The sequence below is a fragment of the Phaethon aethereus genome, assembly GCF_964289735.1.
Source record: "Phaethon aethereus genome assembly, chromosome: 3".
NCBI classification, from domain to species: Eukaryota; Metazoa; Chordata; class Aves; order Phaethontiformes; family Phaethontidae; genus Phaethon; species Phaethon aethereus.
Genome location: NC_138576.1, coordinates 99,260,860 through 99,281,847, shown reverse-complemented (window position 1 = coordinate 99,281,847; position 20,988 = coordinate 99,260,860). Strand labels below are relative to the sequence as shown.

At 41.1% G+C, this 20,988-nt stretch overlaps 1 protein-coding gene across 1 annotated transcript in view; it reads left to right on the top strand.

The window, feature by feature from the left end:
• EPAS1 (endothelial PAS domain protein 1) overlaps positions 1-20,988 on the top strand; it is a gene marked incomplete at both ends in the record, with an annotated part of 39,578 nt that overhangs the window by 13,021 nt on the left and 5,569 nt on the right. The window contains 8 exons of the mRNA XM_081998592.1: positions 3,087-3,238; positions 3,836-3,920; positions 4,426-4,544; positions 4,651-4,853; positions 13,594-13,700; positions 18,715-18,862; positions 19,630-19,842; positions 20,155-20,350. Coding sequence (XP_081854718.1) covers positions 3,087-3,238; positions 3,836-3,920; positions 4,426-4,544; positions 4,651-4,853; positions 13,594-13,700; positions 18,715-18,862; positions 19,630-19,842; positions 20,155-20,350 — 1,223 coding nt within the window. The remainder of the gene's footprint in view (positions 1-3,086; positions 3,239-3,835; positions 3,921-4,425; positions 4,545-4,650; positions 4,854-13,593; positions 13,701-18,714; positions 18,863-19,629; positions 19,843-20,154; positions 20,351-20,988) is intronic.

The following is a 20,988-nucleotide window of genomic DNA, read 5'->3' as shown; positions in this document are numbered from 1 at the left end:
GGTGTCTGCAAAACACCTCGGCTGTGTTTTTGGGTTATGTGAGAGGGGGTGCACAGCAGCACAAACCCTCCTCCCTCCCTCCCTCCTCCCAGTCCACATCACAGGTGCCTCCAGCTGGTTGAAGGTAATTTTAATTAAATAGTTGAACTCTGATCCAACAAAACCCTGTAACCACGTGCTTTAATGCTGACTATAAGTGCTGTGCTCAGCTAGGACTTTAAGGGTTTGAACCTGCAGCCCTCATTTCAGTGATCTTATGTCCACTGTGTGTGTCTGTAGAAGTAATATAATTTATATACATGGAAAAGCAAACTTAATCATCTGATAATACAAGTAAAGTGTTTGTCTTTCACTGTTGGAGGCATTTAAGAATACAAATGCTTTGAATAGCCTTCCTGCCTTTGAATGGTCATGTTTTGTTAATGCAAACTTAATGAGCTGGGAAAAAAAATGGAAAGGAGGGTCTGGGGTTAGAGCTGAAAAGTCATTTTTTTTCTCTGAACCCACACTTGGCTGATTGTCTTGGGCTATAGCCATGATCCCTGCTGAATAAACCATTTGTTTGCTTCCGGAAAAGTAAAAAAAGACCCTTGACATTCTTTACACGGCAGAAACAAGCTTGGGAGCAGATGGTCACTTACCTTCCCTCCTCTGCCCCCCCTTCCCTAAATGTCATTATGGTCAAAGTGCATACTATTCAAATATATTATTGTGTATTTTCTGTATTTTAAATGCTAGCCCTGATGTAATTTCCTGAAGTCAGTTGCTTTGTGCTGAGGAGGAACTGGCCCCTGCCTGTGTAGTTGGAGTTGCAGTGCAGGGACACAAAAAGATAAATCCCCAGCCTGCGCTGGCCATCGCCAGAGAGCATCTTGTCTTCCCTGCTTACCAAAGGATGGCGCTGGGAAGCAAAGGGTGATAAACCGCGTGCTCCCAGTGGCTCTGGGCCTGAGCCTGTTCCCTTGTTTGCACGATGGGTAATGGGCTGCTGCCAAGGAAGGAGCAGCGAAGAGCAGGAGGAGGATGCAGAAGCAGCAGCCAGCATCATTTTTGTCACCACTCATCTGTTCCAAACAGCAGCTTGGTGGGATCTGCATTGCAAATGCTCATCCCTCTGCCTTTGCTCACTGTCTATGCCAAGGCATTAGCATATGCAGTTGCAGGAGGTATATGGATGGAACTTGGCCTTTAATCGTAACTCATTAATACTTCAAAGTAAAATCTGCATTAGTTTGGCTCAGCCTCTTCCCTATCCACAAAATACCAAACTCAAACCATTTCTAATAGTGTTTTAGAAAGCAATATCCTGTTCCTGCTTCTAGACTGCTTCCAAAATTAGTATTTTGACAAGAAGCATCAAGTGAAATCAAGAATGTGGTGTTTCAGAGAGGAAAAGAACAAAAATTACATACTTTTCTCAAGTGCTAACAGTATGTGTACTAAACAACAAAAACTGTATGCTGAAATTGCAACATTAAATGAACAAAGAAGAGCAACTTCTCCAAGAAACTCGTTTAAGATTCCCGCTGTTCTTGCGAATAAGGCTGAAGCAATTACAGCTGGAGCCTCTGCCCAACAAAATCAGTGGTGGGCGCAGCCTGGAGCGCTCCTGTGCCACCAGGGAGGGCACAGCGAGCAGCATCCCTCAGATCATCCTTGCTGCCTCGGGCTATGGAGCGCCTTTGATCTAGATGCGACTTACCCGTGGCCTTGTATCTTCAGCAGTGTATGGTTGGAGTTGATTATTCTTTACTCTGAGACAATAAGGGTTTTTTTTGTTGGTTTGTTTTCTCCCTCCTCACCAAATTCAAAGCCTTACCACTACACATATTTGCAATGACTGATCGCAAATGTGCAGGCTTACTGACAAAACTGTAAAGATAAGCTCACCACAGCATGTCTGAGGTACACAGACCAGATACGATATCTGTAAATAGTTCTGTAGAAAAATAATCCCAGAAGTTTTGTGTAAAACATGTCAAAAAATTAATGCGCCAGCTCCTACACAGCAATTTTTCAATACTAGTCATCTACAAATTATCTCCAGCAGGCTGCTTATTCATGAAGGTGAAACATGCTTAAAAATGTAGAAGGGAAGGCAAGAGTGGCCACTTGGGTGATTGGCGTTAGGAGGAGCAGCGTCTCCCTCCTTCCCTGCCTGCGGCTTTGCCTACTTATTGCCTCCCGTCGCAGGAGAGGAGCGAGGTGGAGCGCAGACAACAAGGGCATCGCAGTGCCATCAATTGTCTCCACAGCACAGCCAAAAAGCAACAGGAAAACGAGTGACCAGAAAAAAAAAGCTTCAATAAATACCATGTCAGCACAGCACTGGCACATCTTCTTCAAAAATGCTAAGAGGCACTGGGCTCATGAATCTGCAGAGGCAAACATAAGGGATGTAAGTGGGGTCTGAGGTGGGACAGGAGGAGTGTAGGTGGGTGAAGCTTGTCAGAGTTTGGTGGAGTGGCACACAGGGAGTTCTGACGTCTGCAGATGAAAAAGCAGGAATGATGAAAAGCCCCAGGAATATTGAGGTTTATGGGATGAAAGAGAGATTCCCCTGAAAGGGCTTCAAGGAAGTGTTTTTTCTACTTTCCTGCTAAAGGCAGTGTTAACAGACCTCTCCATACCGAGCAGAGAGGTCTATTTAGGCATGCTTCATAGCAAAAGTATTTGAACTTCTTAGAAAACCTGACCTGATGGAAATGTCTTTTGTAAGCTGTTTGTTAGGAATGCACAAATTCCAAAAAGAATATGGCCAAAAGAACGTGCACAAGGAAGACGTCCTTCAGTGTCTGGGTATATAGATGTTACGTACTGAAAACATGTCTTCCTGAAACACTCTAAAGGTGTATAGAGGGTCTGCCAGAAAGTTTAGAAAAATATCTTTCTAGTAATAAGGATATCCCTTTCATACCCTGTGCAGGCTGCTTTCTTCTCAAGGAAGGCCCCACCAGACAGGGTTTGTGGAAAGGAAGTTCTAACAGCAGGAAAATATTTTGTTGCCTTGTAATGGATGTGCTTGCATTGAAAAAGGCTGCCTGGGTTGCTGAAGACTTCAGATGCTTTTTTCCTTTTTTTCTTAGTATGTGCTGACAATGAGAATGAACTAGAGGCAGACCAGCAGATGGACAACTTGTACCTGAAAGCTTTGGAGGGATTTATTGCCGTGGTGACACAGGATGGAGACATGATCTTTTTGTCAGAGAATGTCAACAAATACATGGGTCTTACCCAGGTAACTCGTTCCCTCACACTTTCCTGTCTTTGTAATACAATTCCTAGAAACGAGTCCTATGCCTAAATGCAGAAAACCAGCTGCGTGTCACTGCAAAAAAGACTGGAAATAAAATGTTTTATTTCTTAGGCAGGTACCTGCACACCAGACAACAGTTGGGGGTTTTTTCCTCTCCCTTTTTATCAAGGTTATAGTGTCTTTGGTGACTGCCAGCTTGCCTTCCTAGATACTACCTTGGAGAGGAGAATGGACATTTATTCAGCTTGGGACTTAAGAGGGGATAAGAGCCGCTCTTTTGGGTCCCCCCTTTCCTGCTTTGTGGATTGGGGGTTTTCTCCTGTGTTGAAAATAACCAGTGGTGTTGGCACAGTGTTAACTGCACCGTGCAAATCCAAATATAGGGAATTGTTCTGGGGAGAAAAGGAGAAGTTACGCATAGGATAAACAAAGGGAGGGTCACAGGATTTGTGTCTCTGAGCACCTTGTCGATGCACTTAGCTCGAGTGACCGGTTTCATCTGAATAGGTTGTATTTAAAAACAGATAAATACTATTAGTTGCTTTTATTTGGCTAAATATAGTTCTTCCTTCTGCACAGGTGGAATTAACTGGGCACAGCATTTTTGACTTCACTCATCCATGTGACCATGAAGAAATTCGAGAGAATCTGAGTCTGAAAAATGGTAATAAGGAAAATGGAAAAGAGTCATTGTTTGCTTTTTAAATAACCAAATTAAGTAACTGGCTGACAGTAGAGATCTGTTAGTCATGGTAAAGGGGAATTTTCATTCTTAGAGCAATCATTAACTGTTATTCAATACTTTGCAGATTTGTTTTGTTTTGCCAAATGTTGCTTATATATGATAGTGCTAAGAGCTGTTTGTTTAGTGTTTTTCTTTCATCAAGTTAAGACAGGCATAATGTTTTCACTTGTAACACTTAGCAAAGATTTATGTGCTGCAAGCTAAAACATAGGTTTAAATGCACAAAGTCCCATTCAAGTTCCACCTTAAGTTTTAGGTCTGAGCTCTACAGACTGCTCTTCAATGGTCCATGCATCTTTGATGGTCTCTGCATGTAAATTATCTGAGAATTAGTCTGTTAATTCTATTGAATACTTCATGCTTATAAATAGAAAAAATCAAGAAGCAAAACTGAGGAAACTCATTTGCCATTTTCCTTATACAGGTCTAGGCTTTGGAAAGAAAAGCAAAGACATGTCAACTGAGCGTGACTTTTTCATGAGGATGAAATGCACTGTTACCAACAGAGGCAGAACTGTTAACCTCAAGTCTGCAACATGGAAGGTACCATATTTTAGCCATAACAAGTGTTTTTGATGTAAAAAGACATTTTGGCACGTAGAGAAAGTACATTCCAAGTTTGTTTCTCATTCAGAAATCATTATTTCAGGTTTTGCACTGCACTGGACAAGTTAAAGTGTACAACACTTGCCCTCCTCACACTCTGTGTGGGTATAAAGAGCCTCTTCTCACCTGCCTTATAATAATGTGTGAGCCTATTCAGCATCCTTCAAACATTGATATCCCCCTGGACAGCAAGACCTTCCTGAGTCGCCATAGCATGGACATGAAGTTTACCTACTGTGATGACAGGTAAACTCCACTGGTTTTTCTTTTCTACGGGTGTTTCTATCTTCTTGAACAAAACAAGCTGTCCTTCCAAACGTTCTCCTGTGTGGACCTAGTAAACAAAGACTATAGTTACCAATACAGCTACTCAGCAGCTCAATTAATCCATCTCCAATCTCAATTTTGGCAAAATGGTACTCCTGCTGTATTTCGTCCTCCTGCTGAGTGAGGAATTCAAGTTCACGGACAGAAGATGAGGCAACTTAGGAGAGCTGTAAGGATTAGCTTCTTGGGTTTTAACAGACGGAAGAGTATACAGGATTTCTCTTCTCGTTTTTTAGAGAATGTCTGAAATGACATGCCTTACGGACCTTAGTCAAGGATTGTTTTATGGTTGGTTTGGCCCAGGATGCTACTATCGGTTAGCTGGAAAGTACTTTATGCTCTAGATTAACTAAGAATTGCTAAGGCATCCAGAGCATCTGCAGCTCTGAAATGGGGTTGCAGCCTCTTGCTCAATGAAAAGCAAACAACCTTTGCTGGTCATTTATCTGCTCCTTTTAGTGGCGAAATGAAGGAGAGGAGGAAGATCTTGGCTCAAGCAAGGCACTGTCCTGTCCACTCCCCACACTTTCCTCTTGAGTGGAAAGAATGAAGATCCCCCTAGTGTCCACCTGCCTGATTTCCCCTCTGCATATTTTGGTAACCATCTTCCCTGCGTGTGAGTGAACCAGAGATCCCTTGCCATGAAGTGTCCTCCTGTTCTCCATTTCCCCAGAAAGTCCTGTCTGTAGGACTGTGGGTTTGGTGTTTGTTTTGGGGTTTTTTAAAGTTTATGAGGTCATCCCTGAACTTAATATGAAGTTTTCTGTCTAATGAAACTGGTCTCCTGGAATTCAGAGATGCTAGCAAGCGCTGAGGTCTTTAGGGTTATCAGTGGGATTATAAGCATGCTTGCTTTTTACGCAAAAATTCACAGGGTTGAGAATTTTTTTCATCCTTCAAAGGTTTTTTAAAACTTGTGCTAAGCAAGATGATTATTTTAAACAATGTGATGAAGCAACCATATAAACTAGCAGTGTTAGCAGCTGTAGATGAAAGGTTACAAGTGTGAAACTTGTGACTGACCTTCTTCTGACCTCTCTGAGAATTTAGCAGCAAGTGTGCCATAACTAGAAATGTCCTCTGACGTAACTGCAATAAATCAGACTTTTTTTTTGTGTGTGTTAATACTTTCAGGATTAAAATATTGAGATATCAGTAGGATTTTGCCGCCGGTGGGGAAAGCAGCAACATGGTAGTGATTCATTATTAAAAGCAACGTACCTCTGAATTACTGGGGCCATTCAGTGGCAGGCTAGAGGAGAGTACCAGAGGATTTTGCAGCATTCACATGACTCTGCTAGACTTAAAGCATAAGCAATTATAAATGAGAATTAGAGGGACTGATTAAAGTATCCCATTAAAGATACACATGCTTATTTTAAAAAGAATGACATATTATGCCCTGTCTTAAATAGTGGGAGTTGGTTTACGGGGAAAATTTATCACATGGCAGTGAAGTACAACAGCTTCCTCTGCAGGATTTAACTTGGGAATTTCAGAGAGTTTTCTTTAAAATCGGGCAGCAAAACAGCATGTCTTTTACTAGATAGTTTCGGTTGGACATTTTCATGTTTTATTGAGGTTATGATAAAGCTGTAAAAGCCAGGCCAGGCCAGAAGAGGACGAGAACTCACGCACCTTTCGGGTTCTTCCCAGCAGATCCTCCTGGCTCTCGCTTCCCTCCCGGAGGGATGTTGATTTCTCTCCAACAGGCGACACATCACTAGACACATAAAAATGCAAAACACTCAGCTGTGCTTATCAAATTCGGTGCTGCTAGACAAATTGCATTGAAGGAGCAGCTTATGCCAAGAATGTAAATCCAGGCTGAGGAGCGGAGGAGGAAAAGCAGCATGTGCCAGTCAGATGCCTAAACTCTTTTCAACCTACTCTGGCCTTTCTGCAGCAACGCAGCAGGACTGACACAGCTCATTTCTCCCTAAGAGACTGTGTCTTTCCAGTTCAGGGTTGATATCCTTGAGGGCAGAATGCTGCCTCTAGCAGGCTTCCACAGTGACCCGAGTATCCCCTTTGCAGTTCATCTGGTGTGGACGGTCTGCTTCCAGGGAGCATTAAGTTTTTATTTTTGAAGCATTCAGTTAAACTCTAGGAGTTCTGAGGAAGTACCTTAATGAATGGCAGCCGTGCTGGACCTTACTAATGGAAGCATCTGCCTTCAGTGTGAAGCTTAAGTGCGTACAGAAGAGAGCTGCTCTCGTACATGAGGCTGAAATTTATCCTTGTGGAAAATGAGGATCACATCCATCATCTCCTTAGGAAAGCTCAAAAACAACACGCAAAATACAGGCTGGCTACCTTTTAATGCTTTGTAACAAAAACTAGTTGGCTGACATGAAGTGCCTTGATTCTTTTGGCTTTTCCTCAGGAGGATACAGGACAGATGCGATGTGAAGCAGACAAGACTGGCCACCCCACATTTGAAATGTGTGTGACATTAGCCCGTATATTTTGCCCTCCAAAAATAATTTATATATGCGGGCCTCTGACTTGCCAGTGGTTAGATGGGATATATTTGTATTCTTTAGAACAGCTTTTGCAAGGTGATGAGCCTGTTAAGAAATGTTTGTGAGATATAAATAATAAAAATAGGTTGCTCTGTTAAATACCTGGTTCAGCCATTCCTGGAGAGCAATTTAAAAATGTTCCCTTGCTCCACTTATCTTGGCTAAGTGGTTTGCAGGAAGGATTATTTTAGCCGTAATACAGAAATGCTGATCAGTGGCACAATTCAATAATCCAAGTGAGGATTTAGTTCAGCTGCACAATGCTTTTGTGTCAGAGAAGATCACCAGCGAGATCTGAGTTGTAGTCGGAAAAAAAAGGCAAGGCTTTGTACGAAGGTAATTTTGTTACCTTGGTGGCATAGCTGATGCTCGGCGTTTCTTCCCATGCAGGGCCATGGGGGCGAGGAGTAGGTAGAAGTATTAGCAATATATTTCTGTGATGGAAAAATCCACAAAACAGAAGTGAAAACTGTATGTGAATTTGATTGAAAACCCCAAAACTACTTCAGTTGCCCCAGCACATGCAGTCTCAGCCTTTATGGTTTATGCATAACAAAGGAAAGCCATACGCTGTGTTTTGGAGGGGACCAGGATTTTGAAAGCAGAGAGGGTAACTTGGCATCGTAGGTGGTGGTGGCTTCTCACCTTCATCCCTGCAACCTCTCAGAGTGCTGGGAGGGGAGAGGGAAGCCCTCTTTGCCTGTAATTACTGTGGGCAGCGTGTGTGAGGGGAGAGAAGGGTAAGGAAACAAATCTATTCTGTTGTGGGGCAAGATGTGCAGGCAGTGACTCCGGAGGCTGAGTCACAAACCAGTTCTCTGGCACTGGCACACTGAAAAACGTATGTTCTCCATTATTTTGAAGGCATGGCTTGCTTTCGGGAATTGTGTGTTCCTGGTTAGAAGAAACCCAATTAGTTATAGTCTTTTTTTGCTTTTTCTTGATTGGAACATTTTAATGGAAGAGTTGAAGGAGGAGTGATGGAGGATGTATTGTGATTCAGAAAAGGATGATGCGGGCAGATGCAATGCCAATAACGTTGGTCCCAGTTAGGTTTCTCCTAATACGAGTGTACATGTAGGATCCAGGCTGTGCCCGACTGAGAGGAAACTTGAGTTGCATTGTGTGTCCAGTTATGTCCCTGTAAAACAGAAATATGCAGGCACAGGACCTTGTGTGAGGGTTTAAGTCAGTTTGCCATTTGACCTATATTTGGGGAATATTTTTAAATTAGGTGAGAATGCAAATAAGCATTTGAATGGACCTCCTGTCCCTCGAGGCATCCCTGCTCAGGGGGAAAATGCAGTAGGGAGACAACAGTGCAGTGCTGAGAGATTCGCATTTGTTGAAACTGGCTTTGGGTATACACCACACTTAAGAAAAAACATTACCAACTTCTTTTGTTAATAACAAAACTTGGATGTAGACAGACTGAATGAGTAGGAAGGACGGAGTCCTGGTGAAGCTTTTAATGTATGCATCTAGTTTTCTTGCCTAGCAGGGCAGATACACCTGACCTGGCCAGCCGTCCCTCTGAGGATTGGGCAGGGGTCCCAGTTTGGGGTTTTTTTTTTCCTTTTCTCCTTGGCCTGGGTTAGAGTAGAAGTAGCAATGTATGTTTTCAGGAGGAAATGTGGGTATTTGGCAGGACTGCCATGCTGCCCTGTTGCCCGCTCTAGCAGGCTGGCAGAGTGCTTTACCCCAGATGTAGTGGCTGTGTTGGGCTTTTTTTTTCTTTTTGGTGCCTTTTTTTCCTTTTAACTCATTCTGCTTTAAGTATAACTTTGTTTGTTTGTTCCCGTCAAGACCAATTTAACTTCAATAACTTGGTAACAGTTTGAATACAGAAAGACTTTATTAAGAGATCCACACCCTCACACACAGAGTCCACATGCAGCCCGACAAATATACACCCAGCTATTTTTTTGATGAGCAGTAAACATTACAGCAGTCTTTCTCAAAGAGCTTGACTTCTCAGTCCTGACTGTTCTTATGATACTATTTTAACTCAAGAAATGGTATACAATAAAAAGCTTTGTGCTCCTACAAAGAGACAGAAAAGCACAATTTTAAGAAAAACCAAAGCACTTGAAATAGCTCATCTCTTAGGAGATGTAACCTTTGAAGCAGTGAGCTTTGTTTGCTTTGCCGCGTCTCAAAGAGATAAAGCAGGGCAAAGCTGTACAAATCTAGAAATAGGATTCAGATCACTTGTTTCTCCGTTCTGTACCCTAAGCATAAAACTTTGCCTTTACTCCACATCCAAAGAAATGGGTATATTAAGAGAAGCTGAAGTAGTGCTCAAAAACCATTTAAGGAGCACGGTAGTTGGAACAGATCCGCTACTGCGGAGGGCTACTGCCCACCTCTTTAATGTCTTTTCTGAGATTTTGCCCTCAGTACATCATGGTGACAAGTATAGCTCAGAAAACTGAAGGGCCAGTCTGGCAAAATTAAGATTCCCCCCAAGGTATTTGTGTTTTCAGAAACAAGTGGTTAACGGGAGAATAAACAGCCTCTCAGCCCACCTGTCATCTTCAACAAAAATTATTATTATCCAATTAGCACCAATTTAGCTTTTACAAATGCAAAGGAAACACAAAGCCTACCACGGCAGGAATGCCATCCAAAACCACCATACAGTTTGTTTTCCAATTTTGTCATTCCACAGCTTGCACAAAGAACAATTTTCTGTCTGGTGTCTAAGCAAAAGCAGAAGTCTTGTGTTCTGGACTTGGGTTTTTTAAATGACCCTTTGGTCCCACAGGGCTTATACATTTCTGTGACTCTTTTAGTTTTGTACTCCTCCTCCTTGGAGCTCCATAGGATGCTTTTTCCTTTGCACTTAGTCCTCTGTGTATTCACTTGGCACTTCATATTGCAAAGAGGCTCCTGTGGAAGGCACGTGGAGTTTGGAGGGTGCACCTCACTGGCGAACCTCAAAGCAATGCTCAAGTGAAGTCAGTGCAGAGACTTTTGCTGAAGCGCTCGCTGCCTTCTCGCCCAGGTACCATTCAGGCTGGCGGCTATTGCCAGTCTTCTTCCATGAACCCCTCGGGACTGTCACGGGATGGGTGTGATGGAAACGGGGATAGCTGCCCGCCTCAGACCTGGTGCATAATGCGGCATAGAATTGGCTAATCTGATTTCCAGCCCTACGCTGCCTGTAGCCCACAAGATTTTTTTTTTTAAGCTTTTCAGAGTCAGCAGCACCAGAGGAGGAATAAAGGATGGTCTGATCTGCCAATTCGTGCACCCTAAACCAATACTTCTAACAATTCTCGGAGAGAGGGCGTTTGTTATAAAATAGCAGCATTTAAAAAATATACCTAGGAAACACATTAGCCAGTTGTAGGGGTTTTTTGGGATAGGAGAAAGAAATATTCTATACTTTTTAAAAAAATAATTTCACTCCCAGGAGTGTTTAAAGAGAAATATAACAGATTAACAGGTCAGTTAACAAGGGCATAGAGGCTGTTTTAAAACAATTGCTCTTGATTAGTATTTTACTGTTACCAGGCGTGGGTTTAGAATTTAGCAAGTGTTGTGGGGTTTGTGGGTAATTCTTTGATATCTTATTTTTATCTTCCTGTATACTTTTTAGCTCGTTGTTGTAAAAAGGTATCAACCTACCACTTGCTAACTTTCATCCAGGATTACATTAGATCTAATTAAATTTGACGTTGTCACAGCAGGATTGTACGACAAGTTGTTCTGTGCCATGGAATGGCAAGAAGAGTAATTTTACAGTGAGGACGCTCGTTACGAACTGATCAGTGAGGAGCAATTTGAGAGGGGAATTACAGGATTGGAATAGACAATTTGGCACAGAGATTGCAATTCTTATGCAGTAAGAGTTAAGAGTCCCTCAGCCTGCTGTAACACATGTTTTTTGCTTGCTATCTGAGTTCCACTGTTGGCACCCATGAAGGCTGTAAAGTGGTTTTGGATTTGCATTGGTGCTGCTGGGTGCATGATAGTTCTTTTTTTTCCCCATTATCTTTATTTCCTTTTCCTTCTCCCTGCTCAACCCCTACTTGGTTCTGAGCTCCCAATGACTGGATTAAGAGTAAATCCTCAACTTCCTGACTTTTAAAAGCCTTCCCCTTGCAAGGAGCTCCAAACTAACCAGGATGGTTTTATGATACTATGCCATTATATAACCAAAAGCCATAGTTTCTGTTTTTAAAGACTGTATATTTACACTGGTCCTGGCAGACGCCCCGGGCCACTTACACCAGTGTGCCCCAGCTGACTGCGTAAAGGCAAGCACCAACTGGATTTTGGGAGCCTTACTTTTATTAGGGCTCCTTCTGTATTTGGTGTTTTCTCCTGATGGTTCCGCTCTGATGACCAACTCACTATGAGAACTTCTGCTTTTATTAAAAAAGAAAAAGCAATTGTGGTTTCAGAGAAAAGTTACAGATTTGACTGGGCTGAAGTTTAAAAGCTCAGAAGGTTGACAGTGAAGAGGGTCAAAAAAAGCAACTCTCTTTGAAACCCGATTCCAGAATTTCCCCTTTGTTAGTCTAACTGTAAACATAAACAGAAGAGTAAGTCTTCGGGGGGAACCCAATAAAACCAACCACAGTTTTTGCTCAGCTAAACCACTACAAACCCAGGTTCATTCCATGGAAATCAGGACAGAGAGTAGTTTTCAGAGTGACAAAACCAAGGTGTCCTGGGGGTATAAGCTATACAGTTCTGCGGAGGCGAGGGAGAAGCTGACTCAACGCCTTGGCGTTCAAACCATATACAAAATAGCTCCATCTTATGTGTCTTCCTTGCTGGAGGGGGATCCAGGAGATGAATGCCATGCCCTTGCTCTGTTTGTTTTACAGTATTTACATGTCTGTCTTGTAAAGACATGCTTGTGTCTGGAAGGCTGGGCCAAAGCTGTCCTTCCAGGGAGTACGCAAACCTGAGGACGTGTCTCTTAAAAGTAGCAACGCCACTAAGCAGATGTGGTGGTGGCAGCAGATAAAACCTTTCCACAGGAGTTAGGAGGCATAAAACTCGGGCACTGCCATTGATGGCAGCGATGTGCTGCAAGATGTGACCATTCCTTTTCAAGCCTCCTGGCTTTTCAGGGTTTGTGACAGCTTAGCAGTCAGTTTGCAGTCATTTTTCATACTGTTCTCTGCAAGGTTGTTATTGTAGTTTAAAAGCTAGGAAAAGGCATCTAAGAGTGCTGTGGCTGACTTGAGAAAGTGATGTTTCCTTCTTTTCCCAGAAGATATGATATGTTTGATTTTGAACGCATAAAGAGGATTTTTTTATTTTAATCTTTTTTACTAACCATGTTTCCTGTAAAGTTGTGTGTGATGGTATTTCAAGTTGAATTTAGGAAAAAAGAATGCTTTTCCTCCAGCCCCTCAGTAGAGAAAATCATCTGCACAGTTTGATGACCTATTTTCATTTACTCAGGAACTTGTAAGAAATCCTGCCTTGCCCGAGTACTCAGGCTCTGGGAAAAAAATCTAGTTTTTGAGATCATAACTTTCTTTGTGTAAAATCCTACTGAGTTTGTGGATTGGTCACCCGAGTAACCCAATCCATATGCTAAAGTTCTCATATAATTGAGAAACACTAAGTAGAAGAGCTGATTTTTTTTTTTTTCCTTTTAACTGCCCATAGATTCTCACCTTGCATTTTTATTTTATTAAATCAATACCCAAAGTAGTGATTTAACCCTTTTATGTATGTTTTTTTAAATGTATGCATACTTTTAAATCTGATGGTGCCAACCACTACCCTCCTCACATGCATTTGATTTTGAATTATGGTAGTTGGGTGTTTCTGCATGTAGTGGACAGCTTGAGAACTTTGTCAGCAATGGTTTTCCAGCTGAGACCTTCTAGCAGAGATCTGTGCAATAGGGTTGGGAAAATTTGCAACACACATAATGACATCCCTAGGAATTTTTATTCCAGTAGTAGTAAAAGGCAGTTTATTCTGAACATGGAAATATTTCAGAGACATGATCAGAAGTCCTCTACAGCTCCTAATGTGTTCAGAATTTCTCGTATTGCGGTTTTAATTCTGTTAGTCTAAGGCTGATAGCTACCCTGCACATGTAAGCATAAGGCTAAGGTGACCTGAATTTTAAATATTTGGTTTTTTTCTTAACTAAGAATAACAGAGTTGATTGGATACCATCCAGAGGAGCTGCTGGGCCGTTCAGCGTATGAGTTCTACCATGCCTTGGACTCGGAGAGTATGACCAAGAGTCACCAGAACTGTAAGTCACATTCTTATTTTTCTTTATAGTTTGTACATAAAGCACAGCTTGCAGGTACCTCAATAAGTAGTTGAAAATACAAATACACCTTATGTGCAGATATTTTCCGAGAACATTATTTAGGCTTTGCAAGAAAGCTTACATGTTACCGTGCTTGTCTAGCTGAAACCTACGGCTGATCTTTCCAAAGGGTCTGTCTGTCTTCTGCTACCAAATAACAGCTATCTTCCTCACCCAAAACAGATGTGTGAGCAGACTTTCTAAAAGGAATATTCATTATACAAATAATATATATTGCTAGGAACATCATCATCTTGTTATTCTTATGCCTATGTGAACTGCCAATTTTAGCTGTTTATAATGTAAAGTACTCGAATTATTTTGGGAGCAGAGATCAGATCAAAGATCTGCTCCCTGTCTTCAGCATGCCACGTAGTTAATGCTTCCTCTCTCTAACACATAAGATATCTATTATTATATAATAATCTTATATATCTGTTTATTATATAGTATATAATTATACATTATTTTATATTATATAAATTATTATCTAATTATCAATTAGATATACCAGATATATAATAGATATATATTATATCACATAAGATATAATCCAAATTATTGGATTTAAATCTTCAGTCTCTGTCCTCAGAGTTGGCGCTATGGCTGGAGACAGTATGGTGCACTAATGTACAAATGATATTTCCCACCTTTTGGCTGTTATGGACACTGAACTAGTGTATAGGAGAGTTCTCAACAACGCATCACTTAAATGTCTGCTGCTGCTCTTTTTATAAAAATTAAGCAAAGCTCCTAGACTAGCGTACAGAAGCTTAAAAAACCCCCTCACCTTGTAGTTACTATGATCAAGGTCTCTGTCCTCAGGAAAAAGCCCATGACTTAGGTCATGTCTGTAGGGAATTGCCCACCAAACAGACTTACAGAAAGTGTTTCTGTACTTCCCAGAGAAAAGTAGCAGCAAAGAATAACTGTCCGACCTTAAGGGGAAAAGGGAATATGCATTAGCTCTGATGGCAAGGGTTCAGGACAGTTCTGAGTTGAAATGTTACTTGAAAGAATGTTTGGCAGTGATTAAAGTTGTGTGCTATAAAACAGTGTTGGTACGAATTGTCCTATTTCCAGAGCTGCTTAAAAGAAAAAAAAAGAAATCAAACTGTACTTAGAGAGTTGTCTGGGAATGTATTTGTTAAAATTGTTTCTTAGGTTCGTGATTTCAACAGATGAATTGGTGGTATTCACCAACAGGATGTCTGTATCCTATGCTGGGCTATCGAGAGTCATCCTGAGAAATCGGGGGGTATGCTGCAGTGTTGCTTTTGAGTCGTGGAGTTGCATTTCTAAGAGTGCAACAATAGCAAGGAGGGAACAAAATGAGAACTGGCAATCTCTGGTAATAGGAGAGAGCGAGCACCCTTGCTGGTCATCCCTATCTACTTCATTAAATGGGACCCCTGAGTTGGGACTTGTCCATGTGGAGATTTCTGGAGAGTTTCTAGTACCTGTTTTGACCAAGCATTGATTGAAGTTGCTCCTTGCTCTAGCAGTTCAACTCACCTTGTGTTATGTAGAGTGTATCTCCAGATGCCATTTATGCCTACTGAAAAGGGCCATGCCCTACAAACTTTTACTGTTGGGCATGAGGACTGGTCGTGAAGCAGAATGAAGGCAAGGGGAAGTCTAGAGGGGTCAGTTATACCAGCAAAAGTGCTCAAGACACCGTGCACTGCACAGGTTATAAATATTTAGGATCAAACAGTTCCATAGTGTTTATGATAGCACAGGATCAGCATGGATGAGCTTTACTGTTGGAAGCACGGGACCAAAGCCGGTGCTGTGATAAATACTGTTGGCCATGACTGAGCCATCAGTTTATATGGCCAGAAAATTTGACCTTTTTAGTTTTTCTAAGATAAATACTTCCTGTGTCTTCTGGGACAATCGGGCTTCTTACCAACTCGGAGAACAACCACAAAAGCAATGTGACAGCAAGCTGTGACTTGAAAAAACACATATCAGTCCTCCAAATAGAAAATCCCTAGGTTTCATAATGCATGCTGTTGATAATGTTGTCTAATGCACAGGGTAACCAAGCAGGTAATATAGATTATACGCAACTTACTAGTTCTTCCTAGCATGTAGCTATACAGAACTTATTAGTTCTTCCTGGCCACGTTCATTTTTACATGGAAATATCCACCTCAAAATTCATGTTCAGCACACTTGTATTTATTAAACAATAGTTTTTATTAGACATATGCTATGTATAGAGTATATATTCATGCAATAACACAGTCATCAATTCTGACAGTGCCAACCGTTTAGTGTTGTAAAGACGCGTAGGAAATAGGGGAAAGAGACTGAAATTTGAAGACAGAGAGGGAGAAAAACTTCAAATGAGTATCTTGGATAGAAGCAGGAATCCTTTCCTTCCTTCCAACGTAGCGATAAATCATGCTTATTGCAGTCTTACTGTACTGCAGGTTTGTTGTTGTTTTGTTTTTTGTTTTTTTTTTTCTTGAGGTGAAATAACAACCTCACATTCAAGCAAGCCACAATAGTGTTTGTGTTCTTGGCTGGAAGTATAGTTGCATATAGAGTACAAAAGTCTTAATTAGTCACCATCAAATGGAAGATTAGAGTGCACTGGGCAGTATTTAGCATATCGAGTTTTTCACGTTACGCAAACAAGATGAAAATCTCTATCACATTACACAAATCTACTCTGCAGAGCTATATTTTCCAATTCTGCGACTAATCATCTGTAATCGCTTCCATTTAGAGTCTGTTCTTGTTGCCATTAAAGCTAATGGGAATTTTGCTGTTGACTTCAGTGGGGAGCTGAATGTCACCATCTGGGACCTGCCACTTGGGTAGTACGAAGCAGAAGTTTGACAGGCCTTCCAAGTGAATCATATTTCTCAAGTGTCTCTCAGCAATTAAAAACCAAATTTCGTATTCAAATAATTCATTCCTGCCTTCCCTCCTTTCTCCATCCAAAGATAAGGAATATAACCAGAACCTATTTCATTGAGATATTACTAGTTCTGTAAAGATACAGGTAATGTATACTTAAAAAAAAAAAAAAAAAAAAGTGAAAAGTTCACTCTGAAGGCAGAACCTTAAGTGTAGCGTTGATAACAAAGTCAGCAGTTACGAGTCTATTAGGAATTTATGAGATTACCCCACGGAGGGATTCTGCTGTACTTTATTATATCAGAACATGACATGCTTTGAATAATAATAATAATAAAGATTAAAGCAGTAAAAAGCTTCTTTGTAATGTAACAGGCGCCTACACTGTGATTCTTATTGATGAGCTGATGATTAGGAAGCAGTGTAATTATGTTTCACAAGCAGAGCAGAACAGTCCAGTCACTAAAACACTTTGAAATGAAAGCCTCTTGATTTTGTTCCACCAGAAGTATTTAATCAATAAAAGTAATGTTCTACTTTGTCTAAATAAATTAAATGAAGGATGATTAAATACTCCTAGGAAGAAAACAAACAAACTTCAGAGATAGAAGGGTAAACACAGCAACAATTATCTGCAAAACAGTCGTTGGGTTTCAGAGGCCTGGATTTGTACATTTGTATGGTGGCGATGTAGGAGAGACTGATAATAAATAGCTTCTGTTAATGGCTACATTCACAAGGAATTTTTCTGTACAAAGACTGCAGAATCAAGTTTTCAGCCTTACTGGGTCAAACTGCATTATTTTTAGGGCATTAGTTTGTGTGTTTGTATTACACATTTCAGGTGTAAAAGCTGTTTAAAAGGAAAGATTGCCAATGTGGTCAAAGGTTTAGTTGAGCCAGCTCCCACTTTTGCTACTCGGTGCGACTACGTCTGCTTAACAAATACAACCTCTTTATTAGTACGAGTACTGCTTGCATACTCCAGCCCTAATTTTATTGCCATTGATTGACGATATTTTTTCTCAACTGACAACTGTGAATTGCATGACAGTATTCATTGCTTTTAGGAAAGGATTTACAGCAGAGAGGACATCATAAAACTTTAGATCTCAGAAGTTCAAAGCTCCATACTGAAAACTCATTCTCTTCAAATATTACAAAATATTTGGCAGGAGGAGTGGGGAATTTCATCTTTCAAACATCTAGACGAAGCTTTAAACCCTGGTTGTACAATTGTCAGTTTATTACTTGAGAAACACAGGCCAGTTAAAAAAATACATTTAGACATAAATAAGCATTATTTGTCACGTGGGTCTTGGTTCCTTCTAGGCTGCTAATTTCAAGCTATTGCAGAGGAACACCACAGTTCAAGCAGACAGAGAAATACAGTAGTTCGTCTTTATTTTTTCTCCTAGGCAAGAGTCCCACTTACTGTTCTTAATTTTGATGCTTTTTCTAAGAATGATATTACTTCTTCAGCCTCTTAAGACCAATACTGTGCTAGTGACACCTTCACTTTATTTATGGTGTTGATATCTCCAGCTCCTAACTCTACACCTATCTCTCTGTATACCTTAGATTTAAACCACAACATTTTTTTTGGTGAATTTAGCTTTTCAATCATCTGGCTCTTGGGCTTATCCATCACCTAAATGAGGAAACTATTAAATAGTTTCCTAAATAAATTCACTTTTCTACAGATGAACTTGGGAGCCCAAACTGAGGCACTTCTAGAACAGGGACTCTCAAGAAACCTGCAGTTGGCAGGCATTATTTCGGGGGCAGCTGGGATCTTTAAATTAACCTTTAAATTTTAAAAAATCCTGCACTCTGATCTGAATACTTGGACCATCTCAAGAACTCAAATTTCCAATCTTGAGTGAAAACCTTAAACGAATAGCCCCCTTTTTATTTAAAATGGCTGAATTTTCCCAAAGTTAAGCATCTTTGCTAACAAATGTCTTAGTGCAGTTTTGCACAATGAAAACTCAGAAGCGGGTTTATTTAAAACAAGTGTTACATGTTGTGCTTTCCTGTCCTGCTGCATTACTTAAATCTCTCTGCCCCCTTTTCTCAGTGTGTACAAAAGGTCAAGTAGTGACAGGCCAGTACCGTATGCTTGCCAAGCACGGTGGATACGTATGGCTGGAGACTCAGGGAACAGTGATTTACAATACGCGCAACCTACAGCCTCAGTGTATCGTCTGTGTCAACTATGTGCTGAGGTAAGTTTTATGGGACAGCAAAACCACGTATGGATTCATGTGCTGGAAGAAATGCAAGAGTCAGAGGAACTTTTGAAGGGTCTATTTATTCAGTGTTGTTATTCTGAAATCAATTTAGTCATGTTTGTTCAGTCTTGTTTACTGATGTTAGACATCGATGAAAAATGTGGCATGCCTGTTCCCATAGACGCTGTTGAAATAACACCACAGCCTTTCTCTTTTGCAGAGAGGCTGCTGTGCTGATACAATAGAGTATAAAGCCTGCCCTGAAGATTTTATTGTGTAACACAACTGCTAATGTGTTTTGTTTTTCTAGTGCTGTGACAGAGAGATAAAATGAAGTAGTAATTGTATCTTATGTTGCTAGGAGAAGCTGTTTATGGCCTCAAAAATCAGGACCAACCAGGAGTTTTGCCTCTGTTTGGTAAAACTCAAGTAGTTTTGGTCTTAGATGGGGCCAAAATAGGAAATACTTATTTGAGTGATAGTCTGGGTCATTATAGCCTCGACTACATCCCTTTAAAAAGCAGAGCAACAAAGCCCCGAGTATTCCCACAGAAGACCTAACCACACTCTCTGCGTCATCTGAGATGGTGGTGCTCAGCAACGCTGGAACCGTGCCTTGCCTGTCGAGAGCCTGGCATGCGACCGAGAGGCCAAAACGTTTGTACGGGCCCCAGCTTTAGAGAGTTTGTACTGCCTACGTTACCCGCATCTTTTGGGTTTTTTTTAGAGTGCAAAATGCCTAAAAGCTATTTTCTTCTTAGTGAAATTGAGAAGAATGATGTTGTGTTCTCCATGGACCAAACGGAATCACTCTTCAAGCCTCACCTGCTGACAATGAGCACTGCCTATGAGAGTGGCATCCCTGGCACGGAGAAGAGCGACTTCTTGTTTACTAAGTTAAAGGAGGAACCAGAGGAGCTTGCTCAGCTGGCACCAACACCTGGAGATGCCATTATTTCCCTGGATTTTGGTTAGTATTTGTATAAATAATTTTTGTGCAACAAAGAACCACATATGAGCCTACATTTAGAAACTTCACAGACAAGGTCTGTTTGCTGTGTGTACAAATCAGGAGTAATGGCTATAAGAGCCCACGTGCTCACCCCAGTGGAAAATTTCTGTGAATGAGAGCAGAATCAGGCTTTCTTGCTGACTAAACAACAGGCATTAAGTCTGTGCCAACTTATTGTCATGGCAACTAGGAGCAGCCTTTACTTTCGATGAATAGCTGCAATTATATCATAACACAGCACAACCTAAAAGCATCCATTAATATTGTTAAAACTCCATGCAGGGACGCAGAAGTTTGAGGAGGCCCCTGCCTTCCCCAGTGCTGTTTTGACACCAAACAAAGCATGGCCAGTGGAAGTGAAAAGCCACGCTGCTCAAGGTGAAACACTGACAATACCATCCTTTACAATGCCTCAGATTGCACCTGGCAGCAGTACTCCAAGTGCAAGCAGCAACAGTAGCTGTTCCACGGTAAGAGCGCTAAAAAAAGAAAAAAAAGCATGGTATGTTTTGTATGTAAGTCCCATCGATGTACATAGATGATGTTTTCATGTTAGCAGTCCTGTCTCATCGCTTATTAACAAGACCCAGTGTATCTATATGCCTCCTGTGCTGCATATATCTTAAGCACCAATATCTAAAACATCAAATAGGCATGATACCCTGCCTTTACATTGCAATCCTCATTTTCTCCCAGCTGCCCTTCAGTAATTTCTATAACCTGTGAAACAACTAGCAGAAGAATGTGCTACCACCTCATGGAGTTAGCCTTAAATAAAAAGCCAATGTGAAATGGTGCGGTCATTAGCAGCATTACCCCAGACCCATATGGCCTCTTTCTGTTTGTTAACTAGAAGCTATAGCCTCTAGTCGAGAAACTTTACCCAACTCAGGCTTTTGAGAGCAGCTCCTCACTGAAAGGATGAATGTGCTTTTGGGGCATTGCCCCCAAGAGCTGGAGCCACTCTTAGCCAACCTTTACCAGAGGATGTCCCATTTAAATAAAGACATTGAGTTAGTGCTAAGCAGCTCCCTTCTTGATACAAGTATTTAATAGTGTACATCTCTCGTTGCTGGTCTGAGTTGTCAAAAAACATTTAAACTAAGAT